This window comes from Chrysemys picta, chromosome 12, assembly GCF_011386835.1.
Source record: "Chrysemys picta bellii isolate R12L10 chromosome 12, ASM1138683v2, whole genome shotgun sequence".
Classification (NCBI taxonomy): domain Eukaryota; kingdom Metazoa; phylum Chordata; order Testudines; family Emydidae; genus Chrysemys; species Chrysemys picta.
Genome location: NC_088802.1, coordinates 42,894,742 through 42,917,086, shown reverse-complemented (window position 1 = coordinate 42,917,086; position 22,345 = coordinate 42,894,742). Strand labels below are relative to the sequence as shown.

Genomic DNA, 22,345 nt, shown 5'->3' with positions numbered 1-22,345 from the left:
GACCCCAAATCCAACCCGCCAGCTGCGATGCCAATAAGGCTTTTCTGGTGCATTTGAGGAGGGCAGAAAAATCAGGCTTACGATGGAAACTCAGGTTCAATGAGCATGGAGTGACTGCTATTCCTCCATAACCATGCCCCTATCCAAAGATCATAGGAGCCAGCGTTAGAAAAGACCCATTAGAACATTATGTCCATCCGCTCTGCCAGAGCAAGGGAATGGGCCAGATTCTGATGTGAAATGCTGGGAGTTACACCAGTGTCACTGACAGCAGAATCTGGCCCACACTGCCCCACTAGGGGATGTAACAGGCGATAGAACTCACGCTGTCTTTGAGCCCAGACGATGCTCTGGACATCATATACTTCATAATACTGATCCCACAGAAAACGCCTAAGGTCGCCCAGGGCCTTATGGGATAAAATGGTCTTTTCACCACGGTAAAGTTTGGGACAGGTAGTTTAGTACCTGTGTAACGCCGACAGACCCCTGGTCGTCAGGATCAAACCCGGGGCCTCTGGAGTTTAGTGCACGAGCCTCTACTGCATGAACGAAAAGCCAACAGGCTGTTAGCTAAGGTTGTAGAGCAGACTCATTTAACTCTCTCTCTTTTAAGTGGTCTCACTGCCACTAGATAGGGCAGAACACCACACCCAGAAGGTCTGTGGGTTACACCTGCGCAGCCCAGTACATGACCCCCGGTTATCCATCCCCCGACCACTGATCCCCGGGAGGTGCTATTGTATCTCGTGGCCAGGCAGTGCTCCACAGCATTAACACCCCTCCATACTTCAGGCTTCCAGCAGCACCACACCCCCTCCCCCTAATCCCAGTAAGGGTCAGACTTTGTACTCAACAGCTGCCCATCATCCCCACTCCTGTGGTCTCTGGCTGAGCCTTGCCATGCCCCTTGTTGGCAGTCATTAGGCCACGGATGTCCCATGCTGCTCCCCGTCCATTACTGGAGATGCAAATAAAATTCCAGAGGAGAGAGACACAACATGGAGCGAGAGGGGCGTTGGGTAGAATGACGACTTCTTAAGAGGAGTGCTGTTCATCCTGGCCCCCAAGCATGGGAGGGGAGAACCACTGGCCCGAGTCAGCAGGCCTGGGTTCCACTCGCAGCTCTGACACAGGCTCATGGGGCGCCCTTAGGCAAGTCCCTTAGGGCCCAGTTCTCAAGCGTGACCGCTAATTGTGTGTGCCTTGAGTTAAGGATGCTCAAGGTTAGACCCCCGGGAGAGGACGTGGTGCTGAGCAGCTACAGTTGCCACCAAAGTTAATTGGGAGAAGAGCTCAGCGCAGCCCCCAGGAGCTAGGGTCGCTCAGCGCCTCCCTGCAAAAACCCCCAAACCAAGCAGGCCAGACTGTCTGACCCAGCTGGAACACCCGGCGTGGAAGTGATGCCGAGACCTTCACTTGACCTAGCACCTTTCATCCCCCCCCAGACGTATCCCTCAAGGCCCGCTTTGTTAAAAGGCAGCTGGAAAAGGAGCAGAGGAATTAAGGGCCACACAGCAATGAAGAGGAGAAATGAAGGGTCAGCCAGGGGGAACAGGTACAAGAATGCTGCTCTAGATGGGGATTGTGGCAGAGGAGAAGGCTCTCGCACCTACAGCGGGGACAGAGAAGAGGCCAGGGCTAGGTGAGCAGAGGGAGGTGGAAGAAAAGGAGGTTGGGGAGGTCAGCTGGTGCACACCTATGGAAGGGTTCGATCCCCACCCTGGACCAATAAGGAGCCAGCGCAGCTGTCTGAGGCAGGGGTGGGGGGGTGAGGTGGCCAAGCTTCATCATACCTGGGAACAAATGGGGGCAGCAGTATCGTGCACATGCTAGGGAGCTGGGATTCCTCGGACTCCCTTCACTGCAGCCTGCCCATCTGCATGCAGGGCCCCACTGCTAGATGCTAGGGACAGCCCCTCCCCCGCTGCTTTGTAATGCAAACACCATCCCATCTGTTTGGTAAGAGCACAAAGCACTAGGGCTCTAGGGACGGGGCAGCAGCCAAGCTCCCAGGTCTTGGCACCACGCTGCCAGCCCGGCGTCCGTGGCTCCGTCCGTTTGGCCCCAGCCACCTGGAGCCAGCCCACTGGAGACTCAGACGCTGCCCACCCTGCAGCCTGGCAATTGTCTCTCTTTTCAGAGCAAATTCCAAGCTGTCATGCGGCCACCCAGGAATCACTTCAGCGAGGGAGGTTTCCTTGGGAAAGCTGCTAGGAGATAGGCTTTGGCCAGGGGAGTTACTTTTGCGGGCAGCGAAGCTTTAGGCCACTGGCGGCTGCTGTTCTGACAGCTGGGATGTTGCCAGCCACTGGAACCGGCAAGATCCGTACACCCGGATCCCAAGCTGCCCCTGCCCTGGTAGGCCAGGTGGGTGCAGGAGGGTACTCTCGGCTTCTGCATCACTGTTTCAGAGGAAACAAGACAGTTCCACGTCCGCAGTTCCAACCCCCTGACCCAGCCTGGTGTGGATGAGGTGAGGAATGCCCCTAGTAAAGCCTGACAGAACAGGAGGCTTCTGGCCTTTGTGAGCTAAGCAAGTTCCCTCTTCTCCGGTTGCTCCCACGGCTGCATAATGAGCTCTTCTACTGTCCTATGGGCCACACTGTGGATGCAGAAGAACAGCATCCTTACGCCCTCGTGCCAGGCCCCGTAACGCAGTTAACTCTTTGGAGACTGCAGGCTGCACACCTGCGAAGCGTTCGTTCAGCTTGCAGCCTGATCAGTATCATCCTTGTCATCTGCACATCCCAATTGCTGCTCTAGGGCCCGCCGGAACAGAGTGGCAGGGATCTCTTAGCCTGCCAGCGAACTGAGGAGTCACGGGGAGGCATTTAGGATTTGCCTGTGTCTTTGCCCTCTCCTCAAACGCAGCCCTCTGGGGATCTGCCCTCTTTACAGAGGTGTTTGCTCAAGTAGTCTCATATGGCTCCTGGGGAAAAGGGGGCAGGATGTTTTTGTCTAGCTTAGCCTATGTCTGGGGCAGTGCCACTGGGAGGCGCTTAGAGATGCCCAAATTAGCAAGACCCCCATCGGTCGACTGCACAGTGCTGCATCCATACCAGGGACCCTGTATTCAGGGGCGATGGGGAGTTTAACAGTCGAGCAGGAGGGAGTGAAGAGGAGATCGACTTTCCAGCTAGCCCCAAAGCAGCAGATCCTGCACTCGCTGCATAGGAAATACCCACCATCAAGGTAGTTCCCACCAGCTGCAAGAGCCCTGCCTCCTGTTGGTGCAGGCACTCAGGAAGATCAATGGGGTTGCACCAGGCTAGTGTGAATGCAGCTCTTAAAGGGACAGGAGGTAGTGCCCAGAATGAAGCCCACAATCTCCTCCCTGCCCTAAGCACAGAATCCAGCTCCACGAGCCTCCTTGTGCCAGGGTAGGCACACTCCGGACTCAGCCACCCGCACACGTATGGCTCCCCAGAATACTCCTTCCCTGAGTACAGCGTGGCCCAGCTCTGCCCTGGGATGTTTTAAGCTATAATAAGGAATAAGGACAGCCAAACCCTCTGGGAGCAGTGCCAGAAGTAGAACTTCATCTTCTATCTGCAGGAACTTTTTGGTATTGCAAAGCACTGCTGGGAAAGGGAAGCCAAGAGATGGGACTGGCTGTGTCCAGATAGGGGGGGGGGGGGGGGGGAAGAGAAACCATGGATGGCTCTGCCCAGCTTTCACTCAGGGTGCAAACCCAGAGACTGCAATGCCAATACACGCCTATGAGGGGCAACCCTTCAACAGCAGCAATGCCAAGACCTGCCTGCCAGAGGTACCCAGAAAAACACCCATTAGAGAGTATTTGGGGGAGGTGATACAGGGCAGGGCACTGCAGAACGATGCGGGGTAAAGTCATCCTCCCTCAAACACAGCAATGCCTGCCTATGCTCAGGTGAGCACAGAGGTCTGACTCAGGGCTGCCCCATAGTCAGTAAAGTGCTAGATTTTCACCCAGGCCACTGGCCCGTTTAATAAAGCAACTCCCTGTTCAGCAGGTTGCGGAAGGGAGCCTGTCTCTCACCCAAGGAGAGGAGAGCGCTGGCTGCTTCTCGGGAGTTCGTACAGGACCCGAATGGGGCCTCGGCTGCCAAAAGGCCTTGCTGCAGTTGGTGCGAACCTGCTAGCAACACGCTCCTCCTCCTGCGGAGCTATAGGCAGCGCTGGCCTGGCGCCAAGGGGCAGCCCTGCCCGTTCAGTGAGGCGCTCTGATGCTTCTCACGAGAGGTCAAGCGAAATGCGAGCGGCTGCCCCTCGCCTGCCCTCCGCGGCTGGCAGCTGAATTCTTGCACTAACTCAAAGGGAAACCTGCGCATGGGCTGACAGCCTCCCCCGCCCCCCACCAAGCTTAACTCCAGCTGCCTCTACAAAGGGCAGAGACTGCCCCTGCACCTTGATCGCCACAAGGACAGCTCTCCCCGGCCACCCACCCGGAAGATCAGACAGACACGTTGGTGGCTTCACAGGGACAGCAGCAATTCCCAATCCCAGCCCGCTTCCCCCCATGGAGCTGGGCAATTCCCAGGAAGGGAGCGCTATCCCAGAACCACCTCCCCTCCCGCAGGCCCCTTATCTCCCTACTTGCTTCAGGCGTCTCTGATTGTGCTAACAAGTGCAGCCACAGCTTTGCTAGCGTTCGTTCGGCCCATCAAAGGCAGCCCAGCCAGGGCCCGACTAGCCAAGGCCAGGGATGGCCCTTTTCCAAGCACAACAAACGTTAGAGGCAGGCTTTGAACAGACACCGTACATTCACAGTAAGTTGATTCCTTTTGCAGACTCTGCTCCTGCTCTCTTCCCCACCCCCCACCACCCGTAAAGAGATTGGAAACGAGGGATAAAAATCGTTCCCAGCTCAAATAGCTGAACTCTCCGCTCAAGTGGAAGCATGCAGTAGGCGTGAGGAACGCATTCCTTCGGTCAGCAGGACCCTGCCCACCGCGAGAAGCAGCTGGCATTCCAGAGGTCCCAACACAGAGAATGCCAAGCGACCTCGACGGCTGGCACACGCCTAGGCAAGCGTTGGAATAGACCTCCTCCGTGGGATAGGGGGCGGGGGTGAGGAAGAGGAGGACTAAATAATTTTAAACACACCATTAGTCTCCCCGCCTTACAGTTTACTCTATTCCAAGCAGTGGTTTAGGAGTAGGGAGATGTACATACAGAAACCTTTCCAGGCCATCTCTCTCCTTCTCACTCACATCAAGAAGTTTTTACAGGGATCCATGTAATACTGCCATACACTTTAGAAGGCTCTTAAATCGACGCTCAAGGTAAGCAGTGGAATCTCTGTCACTTAATACTTAGCACTTCTAGGACACTTTCCTTCTGTAGCTCTCTCGGCACTTTACTAAGGAGTCAGGTGCTAACCCTTGAAGCCTAGGAATGTGAAGGAACTTGCCCAAGGTGACACACTGAGTCGATGGCAGGCCCAGGAATAGAAACTAGGCTGCCTCGGGGTTTTAAAACTAGACTAGAGGAAACACAAACCAAGCATAACGTAACAGGAAATAATCCTGCCCTGGCTGCCTAATGGCCTGGGTGATTCAGATTTAACAGAAAGCCACGGTGGAAGATGCGACTTCTTGCTTTGTTACCCGACAGAGGCAGAGGATCTGTATAGGAAAGAATGGCTTGGCCCAAGTTTATGGACTCTGCGGCTTCAGCAGCAGTAGACTCGGATGATTTCCATCCTTCCTCCACACACAGAAAGAGGATGAGTTCCCACATGGGGCTGATGGAGCAGTGAATGGAGCTGCAATCCGAAGCGGAAGCAGATAATTGACTGTTCCAGCTCATGGAGCAGGGAAGCCAGCACACACCATCTAGGAGAGGACTAGCTTTTAAGCAGGGACACACACATTAATGGTTTCGCCTCTTCTGAAATAACATGTGCCTTACTGGTCACGCCATCGCAAAAAGAATATGGCATTACAGGGGGATCCGAGATGGGCAATGAGAAGGATTAGGGACCTAGAGAAACTCTTACATGAAGAGACTGAAATTCCTTCACTTAGAAAGGCGAATAAGAGGCGCAAAAAATCTATAAAATAGCACACGATCAAGAAGGTAGATCTGTTCTCACCATCTCACAACACAAGAACAAAGGGCCAGCCAACCAGATTAAAAGATGACAAATTCAAAACCAACAAAAATAAATACTTTTTCCCCCCACATAATACAAACTGCGGAACTCTCCACCACAGGATGTCACTGAGGCAAACGCAATCAACAAGATTCAAAGAGAGACTGGATATTTATATGGATGACAAGAACATCCAGAGTTACAATAGTTAAAGTTACGAATACTGGAAGAGATATTAAGCCTCATGCTTCAGAGCTTAAGCCAAACTAACTACTAAGGATTAGGAGATAGCCAGTTGCGGGATCAGCTTACCTCACATCTGCCTACAGCAGGGTTCTTAAACCATCCTCTGAAGCAACTAACGCCGCCCACTGTCAAGGACTGGATACTGGACTAGATAGCTTGTGGGACAGCTAACGCTCTACAGGGGCATTACCCATGCGATTCTGTCAATGGCAGAAAGAGAATGGTGGCACCAGCAGCCAGAGGGGTAAGCCCCGCACTGCACCCCTGCCAACTCTCCACAGCTGGAAAGCAGGCAGGAGAGGAGCCCATTGAGAAATTCTGGAGAGACAGACTAGCAAAGCAGTTATCAAAGTGAGGTCCGTGCAGAGCTCGCTGGTCACATGGTGCTAGCTCGCCTGTTTCCAGCTACTGCATCACATTAGAAGCGGCTAAAAATACATGTCTAACATTACTATTCCACACAAGGGACTGCTATAGTTACCACAGGGATCTAATGTGACTGAATGGAGGAGGAAGTGGCCATTGGAAGGGGAGGAGACCACTGGACAAGCTCATTATGAATTATTTGCATTCCCGGAGAAGCCCCAGTCATAGGCCAGGAGCCCACTGCACAGGGTGCTGTTCAAACACAAAACAGAGACCTGCCCTGGAGAGCTTACTAGTACTCGATTAGAACAGAATCTACATGATAGAAAGGTTTGAGAACCCCTGGACTAGAACAATGGCAAATAACCTGCTAAAATACAGGTATCATGCCTTCTAACTAAGGACACTCGATACGTACGAGGTCTGGGAGCTCAGAAAGCCACTCGAAATGCTTTGTGGATGGCTAAGGTCAGCGTCAGGTTGAAAATATCCAGACTGCACAGAATCAGGTTCAAAGCCTAACAGGGTTGATGTAGCTCTTTATCCTTCCAAGTTAATACTGTTTTGCCCGACTGGAGCCTCTTCCATCTGAGGATCTCAAAGCACTTTACATACATGAATTAAATGAACCTCACAGACCTCCTGGGAACCTGGAAGCAGGAAATACCCGTTCTCTTGGACTCTGCCTTAAAATCCAGGATCCTGCCTGCTCTGCATGGATATTAAAGCTCTTTCCCTGAGAGTATGGATTTGTCCCAGCGTGCTTGGTCTAAAGTTTCTCCTCCTCCATGCAAGTAGAGGAGAAACTAGTTGACTGCCTTCACCCCAGAAGTGGCTAAATTTCAGCAAAGCTGCGAGCATGCAAACTTTAGAGACATTTTGCGATTCTTCAGGATGAACGACAAATCCCCCTGGTAAATTCCATCCAGGAGCCTGCTCTTGTGGCACAGCTGAATTAAACTCTGTCTTCCCCTCATAACGGCTGGCACAGCTTGAGAGACTTCCCCCTTTCCAAGGGACAATGGCCGCAGCCCCAATTGTTCTACTGGTCTCCTCCCCCAGGAATCTAATCTTGTGACCCCCCCCCTCCCCAATCCCCCTCTTTTTTTTCCCTAGGGCTACTGAGCCGGTCCCTGCCCAGCCAACTGGCTCATTGTTAACGAGCGCGTCCAGCCAGGAAAGTGATTGATCACTAGGGAGAAAGGCCAAAGCCGCGACGGGTCGTTTAACAATTTCAATTAAAATCTGCAGCACTTAGACACTGAAGGGGGGGAGAGAGAGAAGGAAATTAAAACTTCTACCACTGCTCCAGGTGACAACCCCAACAGCAGTAGAGTCCACGGACAATGGCCCACGCCCTCCCTGGAGGTATATGGTTTGAGAGAGAGAGAACCCCTCCCTGCTTGCAGAAGTAGCTCTAGCAATGGGCATCCCCCACACCCGCTGCCTTACAATATCATACTGATGTCCCCCAGCCCCATAGAGCTGCAGGATTAATGGGCTCTCACCCACCAAGAAAAAAAATCATCATGTGCCCCCAGGGCTTTGAAATAATAGGTGCTCTGACCCATTTGTGCACCAACATTTTCCACGCCATGCACTGCCTAAGAATATGCACATTGAATATTTAACTGTGTGTCCCTGAAGTTCCCGCTGCCGGGACTGGCGCTTGATTCTTGGTTACGTGCAGCGACTTTTTTTAGGCACAGGAGATCCCCGAGGGCTAATCACAGAGATGCGGCTCCGAATCCACTGAGACAGCAGAAGGACTCTTAGAGGGATTTTAAAAATCAGCATCTCGGCCTGTCATATGGAAAGGCGCTTTAATGAGCAACAAAGGCAGCTAGCATTCTGCTCACCCGGCATCTTAACAAAAAGAGAGAGAGAGGGAGAGAATGAATCATAAGGGGTTGGGAGTAGAAGGCTCTTCTGGTGGAGGGACAGAGCCTCATGCAGCAGGGGAAACTTCAGACCTCTCCTGCCACCATGTAATAGACTGATCCCATCTCTGGCTGGGGGTTCAGCCCCTGGGGGCAGCAAGGAGGGGACAAAGCCAGAGCAAGGCAATAGAGAACGCTCTCCAATTGCATTTGAGTGAGATAGAGTCATCAGGTGATTAAGGCCCTAGGATGGAGGTGAGGAGGCCAGCCTTGCTTCTTCCCCTCCTAGCATGGGGGCATTCTCACCCCATTGCATGTTACACCTCATCAGGCTCCCTTTTCAAGCCAAGCACACCAGCTGTGCCAGTTCCGGCTTCACTAGTTTCTTCCTTAGTATTTAATCTGGAGATGGAAACTGGGGTTGTCCTTATTCTCAGCCCTTTCTTAATGTCAGCTCCTGCTCTCCTTTCGTAGCCATCACCAGCCTCTCTCAGAAAGCTTTCAGAGTTGTAGCTGTATCAGCAAAAACAATGAGGAGTACTTTCAGCACCTTATAGACTAACATATTTATTTGGGCCTAAGTTTTTGCCGAAAACTTAAGCCCAAATAAATGTGTTAGTCTTTAAGGTGCCACAAGTACTCCTCGTTGTTTTTTCTCAGATAGCTGTAGATCCTTGTTTCCTCCTCCTCCTGAGAGCAAAGTATCTCTCCGCCCTCTGCCAAACCTGTATCATTCAGGTTGCCCCGTGCCACCTGGCCTTGCGATAAGCAGGTGAGCAGACTTGTGCGTGATGTTCCCATTGGACTGGGCTAGTTCCTTGTACTGACTGGGAAAGTTCTTTCCAATTTGCATTTGGTGCAGCCGTCTAGGGAGCGTTTTGTTTCCGTAACCCCAGCGCTGTGGATTTTCAGAGTTTAACCCCTACCTCCTCCCGCTCAGAGCTTTGCAGTGTCTCACCCTGCAGAATTTATCCCCGCCTTCTTTTTAGAATCCCCAGCCTCACTAACATAGATTTCCCAGCACTGAACACACAGCCCAGAGCTGCTCCTAGTCTCTCCAAGTCAATCATTCCCCCCCACACACACACTTTCCTCCTCCTATGAAGCTTTTCACATGAATTCTTTTGCACTCATGAGAAGTGCCAGCCTGACAGACCTGGCAACAGGATGCCTGTATTCATAGCACAAGCACAGCACAGGCCGCAGGAGGGCAAGCTTCCCCTATGCTGCACCACAACCCTGCCCTGGATGGACACCTCCCAGGATGAAAGGTTTGCTGGCTATCCCTGGCCCATTCAGCCCCAAGAGCACCATTAAATGTGGTCATTTTTATGATGTGAACACCTGTCTCTGGGGACTTGGACCAGGACCCTCTTTCCCTACATTAACTTTCTTCCCCCCACCAGTTGGGCCCAGAGTCCAGCTTAAATCCGTATCCCTTCTGGTTGAAGAAAGGAGAGTCTTAACATTAGCCTTAAAGAGCATTTTAGCAGGATGGCTTTGTAGATCCAGAGTATGGTTCTTCACCCTCAGCACCCTACCAACCCAGACCATTACAGTCAAAGGAAAAGCCATAAGGCATATTCAGAACTTCCCCTGCAAACAGACACACCCCGAGTCACCAACTGTTCCCCAGTGGCTCAGTTATCTCACGTGCTTTAGACTACCCTGTTTTACTTCTTCATCCTAACAGCTTCCTTATCCACTCAGCTGATTAGTCCGGTTAGTTCACTTTTCCTCCCACTACCCTTCTGCCATCGTCTGTTGAGTCTCACACTCATATGAGCTATTCCTATAGCTCAGTCTTCCTTCTTCTTAGCCAACACTCTGGTGCACCTATAGGCGCTGGGTGTCACCTGTCTCACATATCCCACCTACTCCCGGAAGAACCCCAAGAATGAAGGAGCTGAACCAAGATTCTGGAACTAGACAACCTGCACTTTTGAGGAGTTCAGATCTTAACCTTTGTCCCTGGGGCACCAGCTTTAGGATAAAATTCAAACCCACCCACCTCTATTTCATTCCAATTACTATCCTGCATGGGGATGTCTGGGACATGGGCTGCTGACAAGGTCTTATCAACGCCCTGTTCTTTTGTTGGCCCAAAAACTTACAGGGGTTTCTTCCCTGCTCCTAACCAGGAACTCGTCCACTGAGGACACAATCTCTTGTATCCTGATCTTTAGGAGAATCAGCGCATGATTGGGGTGTGACGGCACAATGTACCACCCACAACTCTAACCATGGTGTTTCCTACCAATATCGCCTGCTCTCTCCTGGGTGTAGTTCAATGTCTTTTCCCCATAAGGAGGGTTGTGCTCAATAGGGCTGTGTAATTCTCTCCCCATCCCAGTGATCCTGCTTTCCTTTATACACAGTAATCCAACTCTCACCTGTGTCTCCTTCCCCTGCCACTTCCATATTTCATCTAGGATCTTTTCAGCCCTTGAATGCTGCTTGGGGGGGCCCCCTGGGCTCCCACTCAACAGGCCAACAATGAACGCACATAAGCAGTCCCCATGAGTTTCTTTGCTGCAGTGACAGGGGTCTCCCCCTTTATCACAGCCTGGTCAGTGCAAGCACACAGAAACGGCCTTAAATTCATTCCGACTTCAGTTCTGCAGCTGACCTTTAAGAGCATACAGGAAAGAGACGGGCACTATTGAAGGGTTAAACATTACCAGACTTAAAGAATCTGAAATTCAAGGCCTGACAATTGGTTCCAGTTGACTGGCTTGGATGGTAATTTTTCACAAGATAAATCTGACCAGAAGTAAGTGGCAATGACTGAAGGACCCTCTGCGCCAGCATGCCCCACATTTGTGGTGCTCACTTTCCTTTGGTGATTTTCTGCCACCCTTCCCCCCCCCCCCATCTTTCCCCCACATTTCAGGGTTCCCACACAGAGGCTACTAGAAGCATCATCTTTTACATTATCAGCAAGCTCTGGATTCACTCCAGGGCACGAATGCCAGGCTTCACATGCCCTGTTCCCAAGGACTCACACACCAAGGCCCTAAGAGTAGAATTCACAGCAACTGGCAGGAGATGCAGCAAGCAGCAATGCCCAGGTTCCTTCAGCTCCCTGCTGCTGCATTAAGAGGCAAAGGTACTCACTGCTCTTGGATGCTTTGACCTTGGCCACCAGTTTCTGCACACCAGGTACATCCCCATTTTTCACAGCCTGGATCAGCTCCTGCTCTCGTCCCATCATGGACAGGTCGGAGTGGTAGGGGAGTGAAAGGAAGAGGTCCTCAGATCCCTCCGGTTCATAAAGCCATGGGCGCGCACGTAGCAACTCCTCAAAATGCTCTCGAATGGAGGAAAAGCCCAGCAAGAAAAATATTTTAAAATCCCACGGGACATAAAAAAAGCCTTTATAAAAAGATCTCTCCGTTAATGGTGATAAATGCAGCTAGGAGCCACTTTCCTCTTGAAGGGGACGGAGGTGGGGATGCAGTCTGGTTAAAGAACATGCAATCACTTAAACAAAAAATAGTTCTGTGCTTGGGGACTGACTCCCAGCAGCAACAGGGCCCCACAAGACAAAGCCAGGCAGTTTGGAGGAGGGGGCCGGGAGCGTTTGCATTGAGAAGAGTCTGGCCTCTTAACCGAACTTGTGTAAAGCTCTCAGAGATCGAAGGGTCATGTTTTGCTTCCTTCGCGCCAGGCTGAGCTGCGCTGATGATTCCCTAATTCTTCCCAAAGGGATTATGTGCTCCTTTCCATCTGGAAGTTATAGATCCTCTCTCTCTCGGTTATCCCCCTCATGCTGGCATTCCTCTCGGTGCCGTCTCTGCCAGCCACGCTGCAGACCCCCTGCTGGGCGATCAGAACCTTGGTCACAGAGCCCTAGCGGAGAGGTTGTAGTGGTGCTCCCAGTACCTGTGAACATCAACAGCAGGGTCAGGTTTCAAAGGCTATTTACTTATCAGCCTCATTAAAACAGTCCATTGCGACTGCTTCTGTGGCCACGCCGAAGAACAAATAGTTTGACTATATTTAGTACTGGCAGAAGTCAGACTATCCTCATGTTAAAAGGGCTGCAGGAGCGGAGGGGGAGAGGCCCTGTACTGGAGACGTCCTAACAGTAGGTGCTGTGGGCTGGCCTGGTGGGCACAAGAAACAGGAGATCAGATTGGACCCCCAGCATGGATGCGCTGGGAAGGTCACGAGTGCCCTGTCCTGGCACACATGCATGCAGGAGGGAATGGGGCCAGCAGTGGGAGGAGCAAGAGTGTGGGCACAAGCCTTGCCCCCCCCCCCTTTGCACACCAGCAATTGTCTGGGCACGCTACCGCTACACCCTTTCTAAAGGTGGGTCACGAGCCTCCAGGGAGTGCGCTCCCCCCGGCGCCCTTGAAGTGTTCTGCCTGCATAGGACACAAGGAGGCAGAATGTTTCCTCAACCACTACTTGAGTGCTGTGCCTCCTCCCGACTCCAGCAGAGCCCTGGCCGTGGGGGAGACAGACTACAGTGGGAGCACGGTCTAGGGACTGGAGACAGGGAGTCTGGACTCCCTTGGGTTCTTCTCTTGGTTCTGTAACCGTTTCAATGCATGGCCTTGGGCAAGTCACTTAACCTCTCTGTGCACATCTCTATGTGGCTTTAAGAATCCCCTCTCTTAGGGGAGCTGTAATTAGGTGTGATGGAAGTGCAAAGTATAGCAACCCTCTTGGAGTGTGATGGACTTCAATGTCTATCTAGATACTGATATGGCCATCACTACGGTATCAGAGTGCCTCACTGAGAACTACTCCACCAGCCAGTACAGGATAGGACTGTAATCTATATTCACTACGGCTACTTTTTCTCCCAGCAGGTTTAAAGAATCCCAGTGATGAGCTTCCAGCCCTTTCCCTGGACATTTAGGAGGACTGCATTTCAGCCCGTTACTTTTAGTCAGGCCGCCTTGGCCTTGCCGAACATTTCCTCTCTCCGTCTGCCTTGCAAACATAGATACTGCCCTGAGAATTAACTGGGAAGATCCAGTGCACTGGGATTTAAAAGATACCCATTAAGAAGGTTATTAGCGCACGAGCATTCTCCGGCAATGAGCTGAGCACAAGCTGGCAGAGTGACTGTACTCAGAGGAGAATCAAAATTTAATTCAGCTCCCAGCAAGCCAATTCCCTGCTGGTGGACTGTGTCTCCATCTCAGTGCATAGGGCATCCTTTCAGAAACTGAGGTTCCCCCTCCCCCCAATGTTACAGGATGGGGGCCCCACCACACTCATTCCTACCCGCCAAAAGTCTCCCCACTCCCAATCTCTAAATTTAGATTTATCCAAACATGAAATTTTTTAAATGGCATTCTGTACATTTCTAGACTTCTCCCATGTTTCAGCCATACATCTGGCAGCTTCTCTTCACCCTGTCATAAAATCTTGGGAGGAGTGTGTGCGAGAGAGAGAAAATAAGAAAGATTGACAGAAGCTGCCAAACTGCTGTCAGATAGCTACAATTCTTCATTAGCACCAAATTAGAACCAGCAAACTAGTGCTACAAGGCTCCACTTTCTGTTACCAGTCACATGAGCCATGGATTCTCCTAGATCTCCCTTTCTGAAAGCTCCTGAGAAGCATCCTTGGCTGTTTATAATGTTGGGTTCTGTTGTAATAACTGGGACTACAAATCTACCCACATTCTAAAATCAACTGTAAAAATGATATGAAAGTTTCATATGATGTTATAACCACCTAGGCTAACAAATGGTGATGAAAAGTAGATCAGGGGAGAGACAAATCTAGCCTCCTGCACCCTCACATATTAGCACCGAGTCGGACTCTTGGAAAAACACTGCAAAGGGAAGAGGGCAAACCAAGAAAGCTAAGATCATTGCCTGGTAAGGGGGACACACCAGTGCGTGACTGCAGGATAGGGCTGAGAGGGTAGCCACACCTCTGGGCGGCACAGTGGCACCCGCCAGGCAATGACATTGTCGGGGAGGGGCACCATCAATCACTCTTGGCACTACTAATATTGTGATTGGCTTCTCACTGGCAGGGTGCTGTCTATAAAGGTGTTACCAGGTGGAACTGGGCTTCTTCCTGCTCCCCGCACCGCTGCCAAATACCCCTGCCACTGAGTTCCCCTTGTGACCCCAGGTGATTAATGCGGACCAGGGTGTGGGATGAGACTAGCCAATGCCCTTGATTTATGAGCTTTGGCAACAACTCTCTCTACTCCTGAAGTCGTCATCATACATCTTGGGGGAAACTCTTTCGTTGTGGACAAGGGGCTTGAACTGCTCCTAGGAGCGAAGGGAGGCTGGGCTGTGACAAGGCATCTCTTCCCAGCAGATGTTGCATCTTGGTCTGAGCAGTTTGGAGAGGCACATGCAGACCAATGGTTGTCAAATGGCCATAGAAAGGCATCAAGGACATCTGCACATTCAGCAGGTGTTGAGATGCTGAACCTCAGCCTGTGAGGCCTTATAGGTGCACATCGTGCAAATAGAAGATCTTTTCAACCTGGACAGACTGTCAGAAATTGAGAACTGGTTTGCTGGTAGAATTTACCAGCTAAACTCATGCCTAGTGGCATCTGTATTTGCCCTGGCAGAGGGGTTAGACTCTTCCCTGCTTGGTACACTTAGAAATATTTGGAGACACCAAGTCTCCAAATCCCAGGGCAGGGGCAGCAGCCTTTCCTACAAGTTAGAGGCCAGCTCACTTTCTGTGCTGAAGGGGTTGGATTTGCAGGGATGCCCAGACTTGCATGGTGAGGCTTGGGGTTTTCCCATGCAGTAGCCTACATGGGATTACAGGCCTTGGGTTTATGCTGGCCGATTAGGCCCTGGGCAGATAGGTTGTTCTGAACTTGCACATTGGAAGTGGGTTGCAATGTGATGTGCATCACAACTCAGGTTGGCGGTCACATCCCCACTTCACTGCTGCTAGGTCAGGCTGCTTTAGGGGTTTCTCTCTATCCTCACGTTATAATCAAGTTGCGGCCACTTGGCTTAAGTCTAATGCTTGTGTCCATCCTCACTGCTTCTTGCCATAAACAAACATGAATTGGGTTAATAGAACATCTCCTGGAACCTCAGTTACTGCACCAGCTTAAAGCTGTTTGGTTTCAGTCTGCTTCAGCACATCTTACCCAACTTCACTTTGATATCAGCCGAACACACTGACACTTGACTTTTTTATACTGAAGATTTTAAGTCAATCTACACTAGGAAGCAGGCTCATATCTGAATGCCAGCTACTCCTCCAACCTCATCCAAGACGCTGCCAAGATCCAGAATAGGCACCAGGAACTCTGTGTAACCAAGGGTTAACAATCTGCACCTCTCAAGCTTCAAAAGAGTGCAGCAGTATCAGATGTAGTCCAGAGCTAGAAGTATTTATCCCTTCGCTCCCGGTCGGTGTTTATTGGCAATAGTCTGGAATGTGATTTGCTGTATACAGTGATAGCAAACAAGCCTCCCCCTACATGAGAAAGCTAATCTTTCAACCCAGGAATTCACCTGGAGAACCCAGGAATCTGAAATATTCCTTCAAACAACTCAGAGTGGAGGGGAAACAGTAGAATTATGTAAGGGGAGGAGTAGAGATGCTGAACAGCAATTTAAAAACAAAAAGCCAAACAAAAAAAAACCCAACCCTAAAGGGCAGTCTGGGGAAGTTCTCCACACCCCCTGCCTTCAGAAGGGGAAAACCTGATGCAAAGGTTACTACGATGGAAACACACTACAATCATAACAGTAAACACTTAGCGCTGAGGCATCTCCTCTACCAGGCACTATACAGACCTAGGAAAATCTAGGCCCCCTCCCAAAACAAAAACAAGTATTCTTAATCACCCCCCGTACCACAAATGGGGAAGTTGAGGCTGGGATGTTCAAGGCACTTGCCCAAGACCACACAAGGAGTAACTTGCAACAAAAGCCAAAAGGGGGGATTATAAAGGAAGGAGGAGGGGGAGGAACAGTCTAATGAAAAAGAGAAAAAAAGGCAACCTGGAGCACTTCTCTTAAGAGACTCAAACTATAAAAGAGTAAAGAAAAAATTAACCTGGGGCAGAAGAACGTTAGTAGGCAGCTCTGACAAAGGGGATATTTGAACTCCTCTTTTTACTCGGGGCTTTAAACAAATATTTTCAGATCAAAACGCTGAACGGGACCCGAGCGGAGCGGAGCCTATTAAAAGAATTTGAAAGCTACAGCACAGGCATCAGTGACCCAGTAGGGGGGGAATAAGGGAAAGTCATTCTCTGCGGGCAGCAAACAACCCGCACCAATTCCCGCCCCGCTCTTTCTTCTCCATAACTCACCTCCCCAGGAACTCCCCTGCGTTTCCAACAGGCAAAGTTGCAAATCCAATTCCTTCTCAGCCACGTCTGCCCCCGGCTGGGGAGCGTTCTCCCACCACCACCACCACCACCCCGCAGAGCTGGTGTAATAAAAGCCAAGAGCAGATCTCCACTTTCACACAAAAATGCCTTTGATCTCTTACAGTCCCGGACTCGGGGGGGGGGGGGTAGAGGGAGGAGGGGATCAAGTCCCCAGGCGCTGAAACTGCAAAGCAGAGCTGTGCTGCTACTGCAACAATATCCCCCTTGGTCCTCAGAGCCCTGCCTGGCCTGCTAGGGATTCCCACGGGCACCGCCGACCCCGCTGCTGAAATTGACCCGTCTAGTCAGTTTCACAGGGCGCCTAGGAACTCTGAAAAGTCTCTCTCCCGCAAGCCACCTCCCCTTGCCCGCTCGGTCCGTCTCCCTGCAGGAAATCCCTCCCAGCCTCCGGTCCGTCCCTCCTGATTGGAAAAGCGAAGGGGGCTGCACGAGCTGGGCAGGGCCAGGGCTGCTGTCAGTCAGGGTGATGCGGTTCCAGATTTGGGCAAGGGAAGGGGCGTGTGGAGAGTGCTACCTGAGACTCTAGTGTAACTGCAACAGGGAGCATGTGCCCAGGTGTGCGCGCTTTGGGACCGGAGCCTTCTCCCCCGCCAGAGCCTGGTGGAAGGTCGAGAGAGGCGTCCCAGCCCTTAAATACTAGCCTGTGCCATTCCCTTCCAGCTGCAGGGAGCCCAGGGTGTATGGGCGGCTGGCTTATCTACGGGAGCAGGGAGAACTACAGGGCTGGGAAGAGCTTCACAGCAAACCGGTTCCTCTGTTTCCTTGCAACTTCCATCTCAGTTCTGAGATTCAGTTTAAACGCTTTAAAACAATGCGAGCGAAGTGCTCCCTGTGCCACTTTAGTCCCTGCTGGTAGGCAGCCCCGGTGAGATCTCCGCTCCAAGGAGTTCCTGCGCCTCCCTCCCAACGCTGGATTCTTTACCGGGGGTTTGCTGGAGTAGCTCATTACTGGTTGAGATTTGTTAAGTGCCAGCCATGCACTGATGCAATTGTTTTACTGCTTTTTGGTGTTTACAAGTCTAGAACTTTAGGGTCCCAGGTGCATTTCAAACTCTGTAATCACACCTGGAGACATCCCTCTTTGTACATGTGATGCAGTCCCTTTCCCTCACTAGCCTCTGTGGATTTTGTGTGAGCTGGAGGATAGGCCCCAATCCTCTGAGATGTTGCCTTTACTGCAGGCATCCACCTATGCAGAGCTCAGGTCCCACAATTAGGGTGACGAGATGTCCCAATTTTATAGGGACAGTCCTGATTTTGAGGTCTTTTTCTTATATAGGCTCCTATTACCCCCCCACACACACACACACACCCCATGTCCTGATTTTTCACATTTGCTATCTGATCACCCTACCCACAATCTCAATCCCAGAACAAGCTCTGCGCATTAGGATCCTGCACAAATGAGATTTGGTGGGGTTCCACATGGGTGCAGTGCTCCTTGCAGGATTGGGGCCTTAGACCATCAGCTCTTTGGGGCAAAGACCTTGCCTTCTTCCTTGTCTGTAAAACATTCTATGTCCCTCTGGCACTATACAAGTAATAGTTAATCACCTTTCATCTTACTACAGTGAGCCATCGAAAATAAGCGACATCAAAAATTAGTTACTGAAGGCCGCTTCCTAACAAAAGTGGAGCAGAACTGTAGTCAGTAGGACTGCCTTGTCAGAGGGTTTCTTAGAACAGGAGGTTGCCTAATAAAACTGGACAGCTTTCACGGCACGATACCACTGGATTATCAACAGCTAATCAGATTAAAAACCCATACATTGGCTTAATTCACTAAGGGCCCAACCCACAGCTCCTGTTGGCTTCTGTGGGAGTCTAAGTACTCAGCACTTCTCCAGATCAGCCCCTAAAAAATTACACCAAACTATAATTTATTGAGCAACATGAATAATGAGGAAAATGGCAGGGCTGGCTGAGAAGGAAGAGCTGGAGTTCTAAAATACACGCTGTCTTTGCAGTTCTGACTTAAAACAAAAATTATGCACATTTGATTAGAAATGTCAACATTTTACAGCTGCTATTTTGAAGCGCGGCGCTATAAGTAATCTTGCTAGGAAGCGACATGAAGTTAAAGGTCTTGTTATTCATTATGTGATTTTGTCAGAGCTTGTAAAGCGCATTGACATTTATACTAATCCCCCGAATTTATGTAGTACCTTTGTCCTTTTAAGGATCTTAATTAAGCTTCACAACACCCTGGGAAGCAGATAAGCCCACTTTGTAGATGGGAAACTAAGGGCTGGTCTACACAGTTTTTGTACCAGTGTCACTATTTCCTTCAGGGATGTGATTTTCTATCAATATAGTTACACTGATATACTGGTATAATCCCATGCTAGCGATTGTAACGGTACCTTATAGTAGTACAGTTTACTTCTATTCTCATACAGGAATAAGCTACACTGGTATAAGCACCTTTGCACTGGAATAACTGTCTCCCCACGAGGAGGGTTGTGCGATTAATTATAATGGTATAGTTAAAGTGGTACAATTTATGTGTGAAGACAAGTTCTAAGACACAGGAGTCAAGGCCAACAATCTCTAAACTAGGGTGCCAATTAAGCACTTGGCCTGATTTTCAGCTGTACCGAGCCACTACAATTCCCAATGACAGCTTTGAACATTAAGCCATGTATTTAGGTGCTTTGTTTTATGTAACTAAATTTGAAAATTTTGGGTTAAGTTACTTGCCTGAAGGCACACAGCAATTGTTGTGGCAGGGCTGGGAATCGGGATTAGAAGACAGTAGAGTCCCGCTACCTATCAGTAAACCACACAGCTTTTTAACCCTTGGAAAGCTCATATTTCTCCCTCCTGATCATTTAGTAAGAACTGTTGGTGTCCCAGAACACCAGACTCCAGCGTAGGCGCTTTGTAGCACTACAGACAAAGCATCAAGATGTCTGATTTATTTTCATGGCATCCACAGTACAGGTTCCAAGAGGGATGATGATCAATAAAGAAAAACCCTGCACAAAATTTCCTCTCAAAGCTAAATATCTCATAGCAATTAAGAGAGCTGTGTGTTGTCCAGAGCTATCCCGAGAGGCTGGGGAAGTGGGACAGATCTCCTGTCCAGAGCTGGGGAGAAAGGGCTCTTTTCTGCCTGACTAATCACCCCCTCTACTGCACTGGAGTGGGTTCCAAGCTCCTTTTAAAAATTCTTTTCCTTGGAGTGAATCTGGGCGGTGGATCAGAGCTGAATGAACTCTACTGCTGCATTTCTGGTGCGACTTTGGGGGAAGGAACATGCAGGAGCACAGCTAAAAGCTCACCCCAGCCCAAGTCCTCCCTTTCCCGGGGCCTGGTTTTCAAAGGCGCTGAGCACCTGCAGCTCCCATTGACTTCAGCTAGAACTGTGGGTCAACGGCTTTGAAAATCCAGCCCTTAGTGAGTTCTATGTACATGGGACAGAAGTGCTCAGATTCCCTCAAGGACTTTCCCTTTTGCACTAAAGAGAAGCTCTGTCTAGTTGGAACAATATTGCCATCTAGAGGTGAGTAGTACAACCTTCCTGTTGCAGGCTATTGGTAGGGATTGATTATACTGGAACAGTATTCTTTTTAAACAAGGAGTTATTTGAGAGCACCTTTCAGGGAGGGAGGCAGAAGAAAAGAGAATTTGCTATCTGAGGAAATATATTTTGGCTTGATGTACACAGAAAACATACTTTAGTTCATATACTACAGTACTCACAGTTCGTATTGTAACAGATCTGTTCTTCCCCTTCACCCTTGCAGATGTTGCTGTGTGCAGCTCAGAACTTCAAGGGGCTAGAACTCTCATCTTCCTTCTCCAAGAGCAAAGCCCCCTACCATGGAAACTAATGGAGACTCACAGAAGTACAAGACCTATGACACACAGATGTGTCTTTCCAGTGCCATTCAGTATGCATATGCATACAGCCCCCCTCCAGGGCATTAAACATTGCTATAAACAAGAGCAGAATTCATTCTCCAGTCAGCATATTTAAACCAAGCCTTTAATCTGACTCATCCACTGATCATTTTACCCCTCACATGTAGGTCACTGGAAGTCTGAGAAAGCAGCAGCCCTTTGGAATGCCAACACAGGACCAGACAGAGATTTCCCCTTTTCCCAAGCTATGATTGTTCCTTTGCCATGTCCCTGGAGCCCACATTTGGGGGGAGGCGGGGGGCAATTGAAGGCCTCGCTTCATCTTTGCTGTTCCATCAGTCTCTGCAGCTATTTATTCCTTCATCTCACTCCTGGGATTATCCCTTCATTATTTGTTTCCAATAGTCAAAATAAAATGATTTATTTGTTGTCAGAAAAAAAAAATCAGCCCTGCTGACCAAGAGCAAAATATCCTGCAGGACTTCCAGAGCATCCCCAGCCGTCTTTGTTAGCCCCAGCTGCGAGCAAGAGAGAGCTTTAAAAACTAAAGGCCAGACCCACAAAGGGACATAGGCATCACAACACCTAACCTTCAGGCACCAAGAAAATCTCTGGAATAACAATGGGATCTACAAAGCCTGAGTAAGTTGCCTAGGCTCCCTATACACTGCATGGGGAGAGATAGATGTCTAAGAATGCAATCCATGAGAGCCAGTATGTTAGGTGGGGAGCTGCCTGAACTGCTCAGTGACAGGTGCAGACAAGGAGTTGGTCCTAAGCCCCGTCCCTCTCACAGACTTGGGTGCCTGTCTGCTTGTGATCCACAGCTGGGAACCCTTCTCCTGGAGCCAGGCACCGTAGATGCTTAAGTTGTTTCTTGAGAGAATGAATGAGGTGCCTGCCTCATACCACACAAAATGGCCGGAGAAGGAGATGGTGTTGATGGAGGAGACGGTGTTGGTAGTAGCCACCTTCTAAGTATTAGCCCAAGGGTAAGAGTGGGATGTGGGAGACCCAAGGTCAATACCACCTCCCCCCATGGGGAAAAAGGATTTGAACCAGGGTCTCCCACTTCCAAGGAGCTCCCTCAACCTCTCTAGCTGCAGCTGCTCCACTGGGTATAAATCCTTAAATAGTCAGTGGGCCAAAGAGTGATCCTATGGCCAGGGAGTTAGGGCATCCCATCCAGCAGGTGGGAGACCCAGAGTCCAGTCCCATTACTCTAATTATTTATCCACAGTGGAACAGCTCCAACAGAAGAGATTGAGGGAACTCCCACATCAGAATATCCCAGAGCTTGCTGGTTAGAGCACTCTTCTGAGAGGTGGGAAACCCTTGTTCAAAACCTCTCCCTTCTTTCAGGCAGAGAGTGGGGTTGAACCTAGTTCCCCACATCTCTCAGCTGAGTGCTCTAACCCCTCAGTTAACAATTATATGGGGGCCAGCACCATCTCCTCCTGGATTTTGAATGGGGCCCAATCCAGTACGTGTGCTCAGAGCACTTCTACTGGATGGGGGAACACCTGTCTTCCCCCACTAGGTGGA

At 50.3% G+C, this 22,345-nt stretch overlaps 1 protein-coding gene across 8 annotated transcripts in view; it reads right to left on the bottom strand.

Annotated features, from left to right (window-relative positions):
* Positions 1-17,236, bottom strand: part of CASKIN2 (CASK interacting protein 2) — a 74,771-nt gene extending 57,535 nt beyond the window's left edge. For 5 of the 8 annotated variants that reach the window (XM_065562749.1, XM_065562751.1, XM_065562752.1 and 2 more), the window contains exon 1: positions 11,689-11,922. In XM_065562749.1, coding sequence (XP_065418821.1) covers positions 11,689-11,785 — 97 coding nt within the window. In that variant the 5' untranslated portion in view covers positions 11,786-11,922. Of the gene's footprint in view, positions 1-11,688; positions 12,457-16,852 lie in introns of those variants that run through there. The other 3 variants (XM_065562754.1, XM_065562756.1, XM_008163912.4) reach the window with 2 other exon arrangements.
* Positions 17,237-22,345: the final 5,109 nt, after the last annotated feature.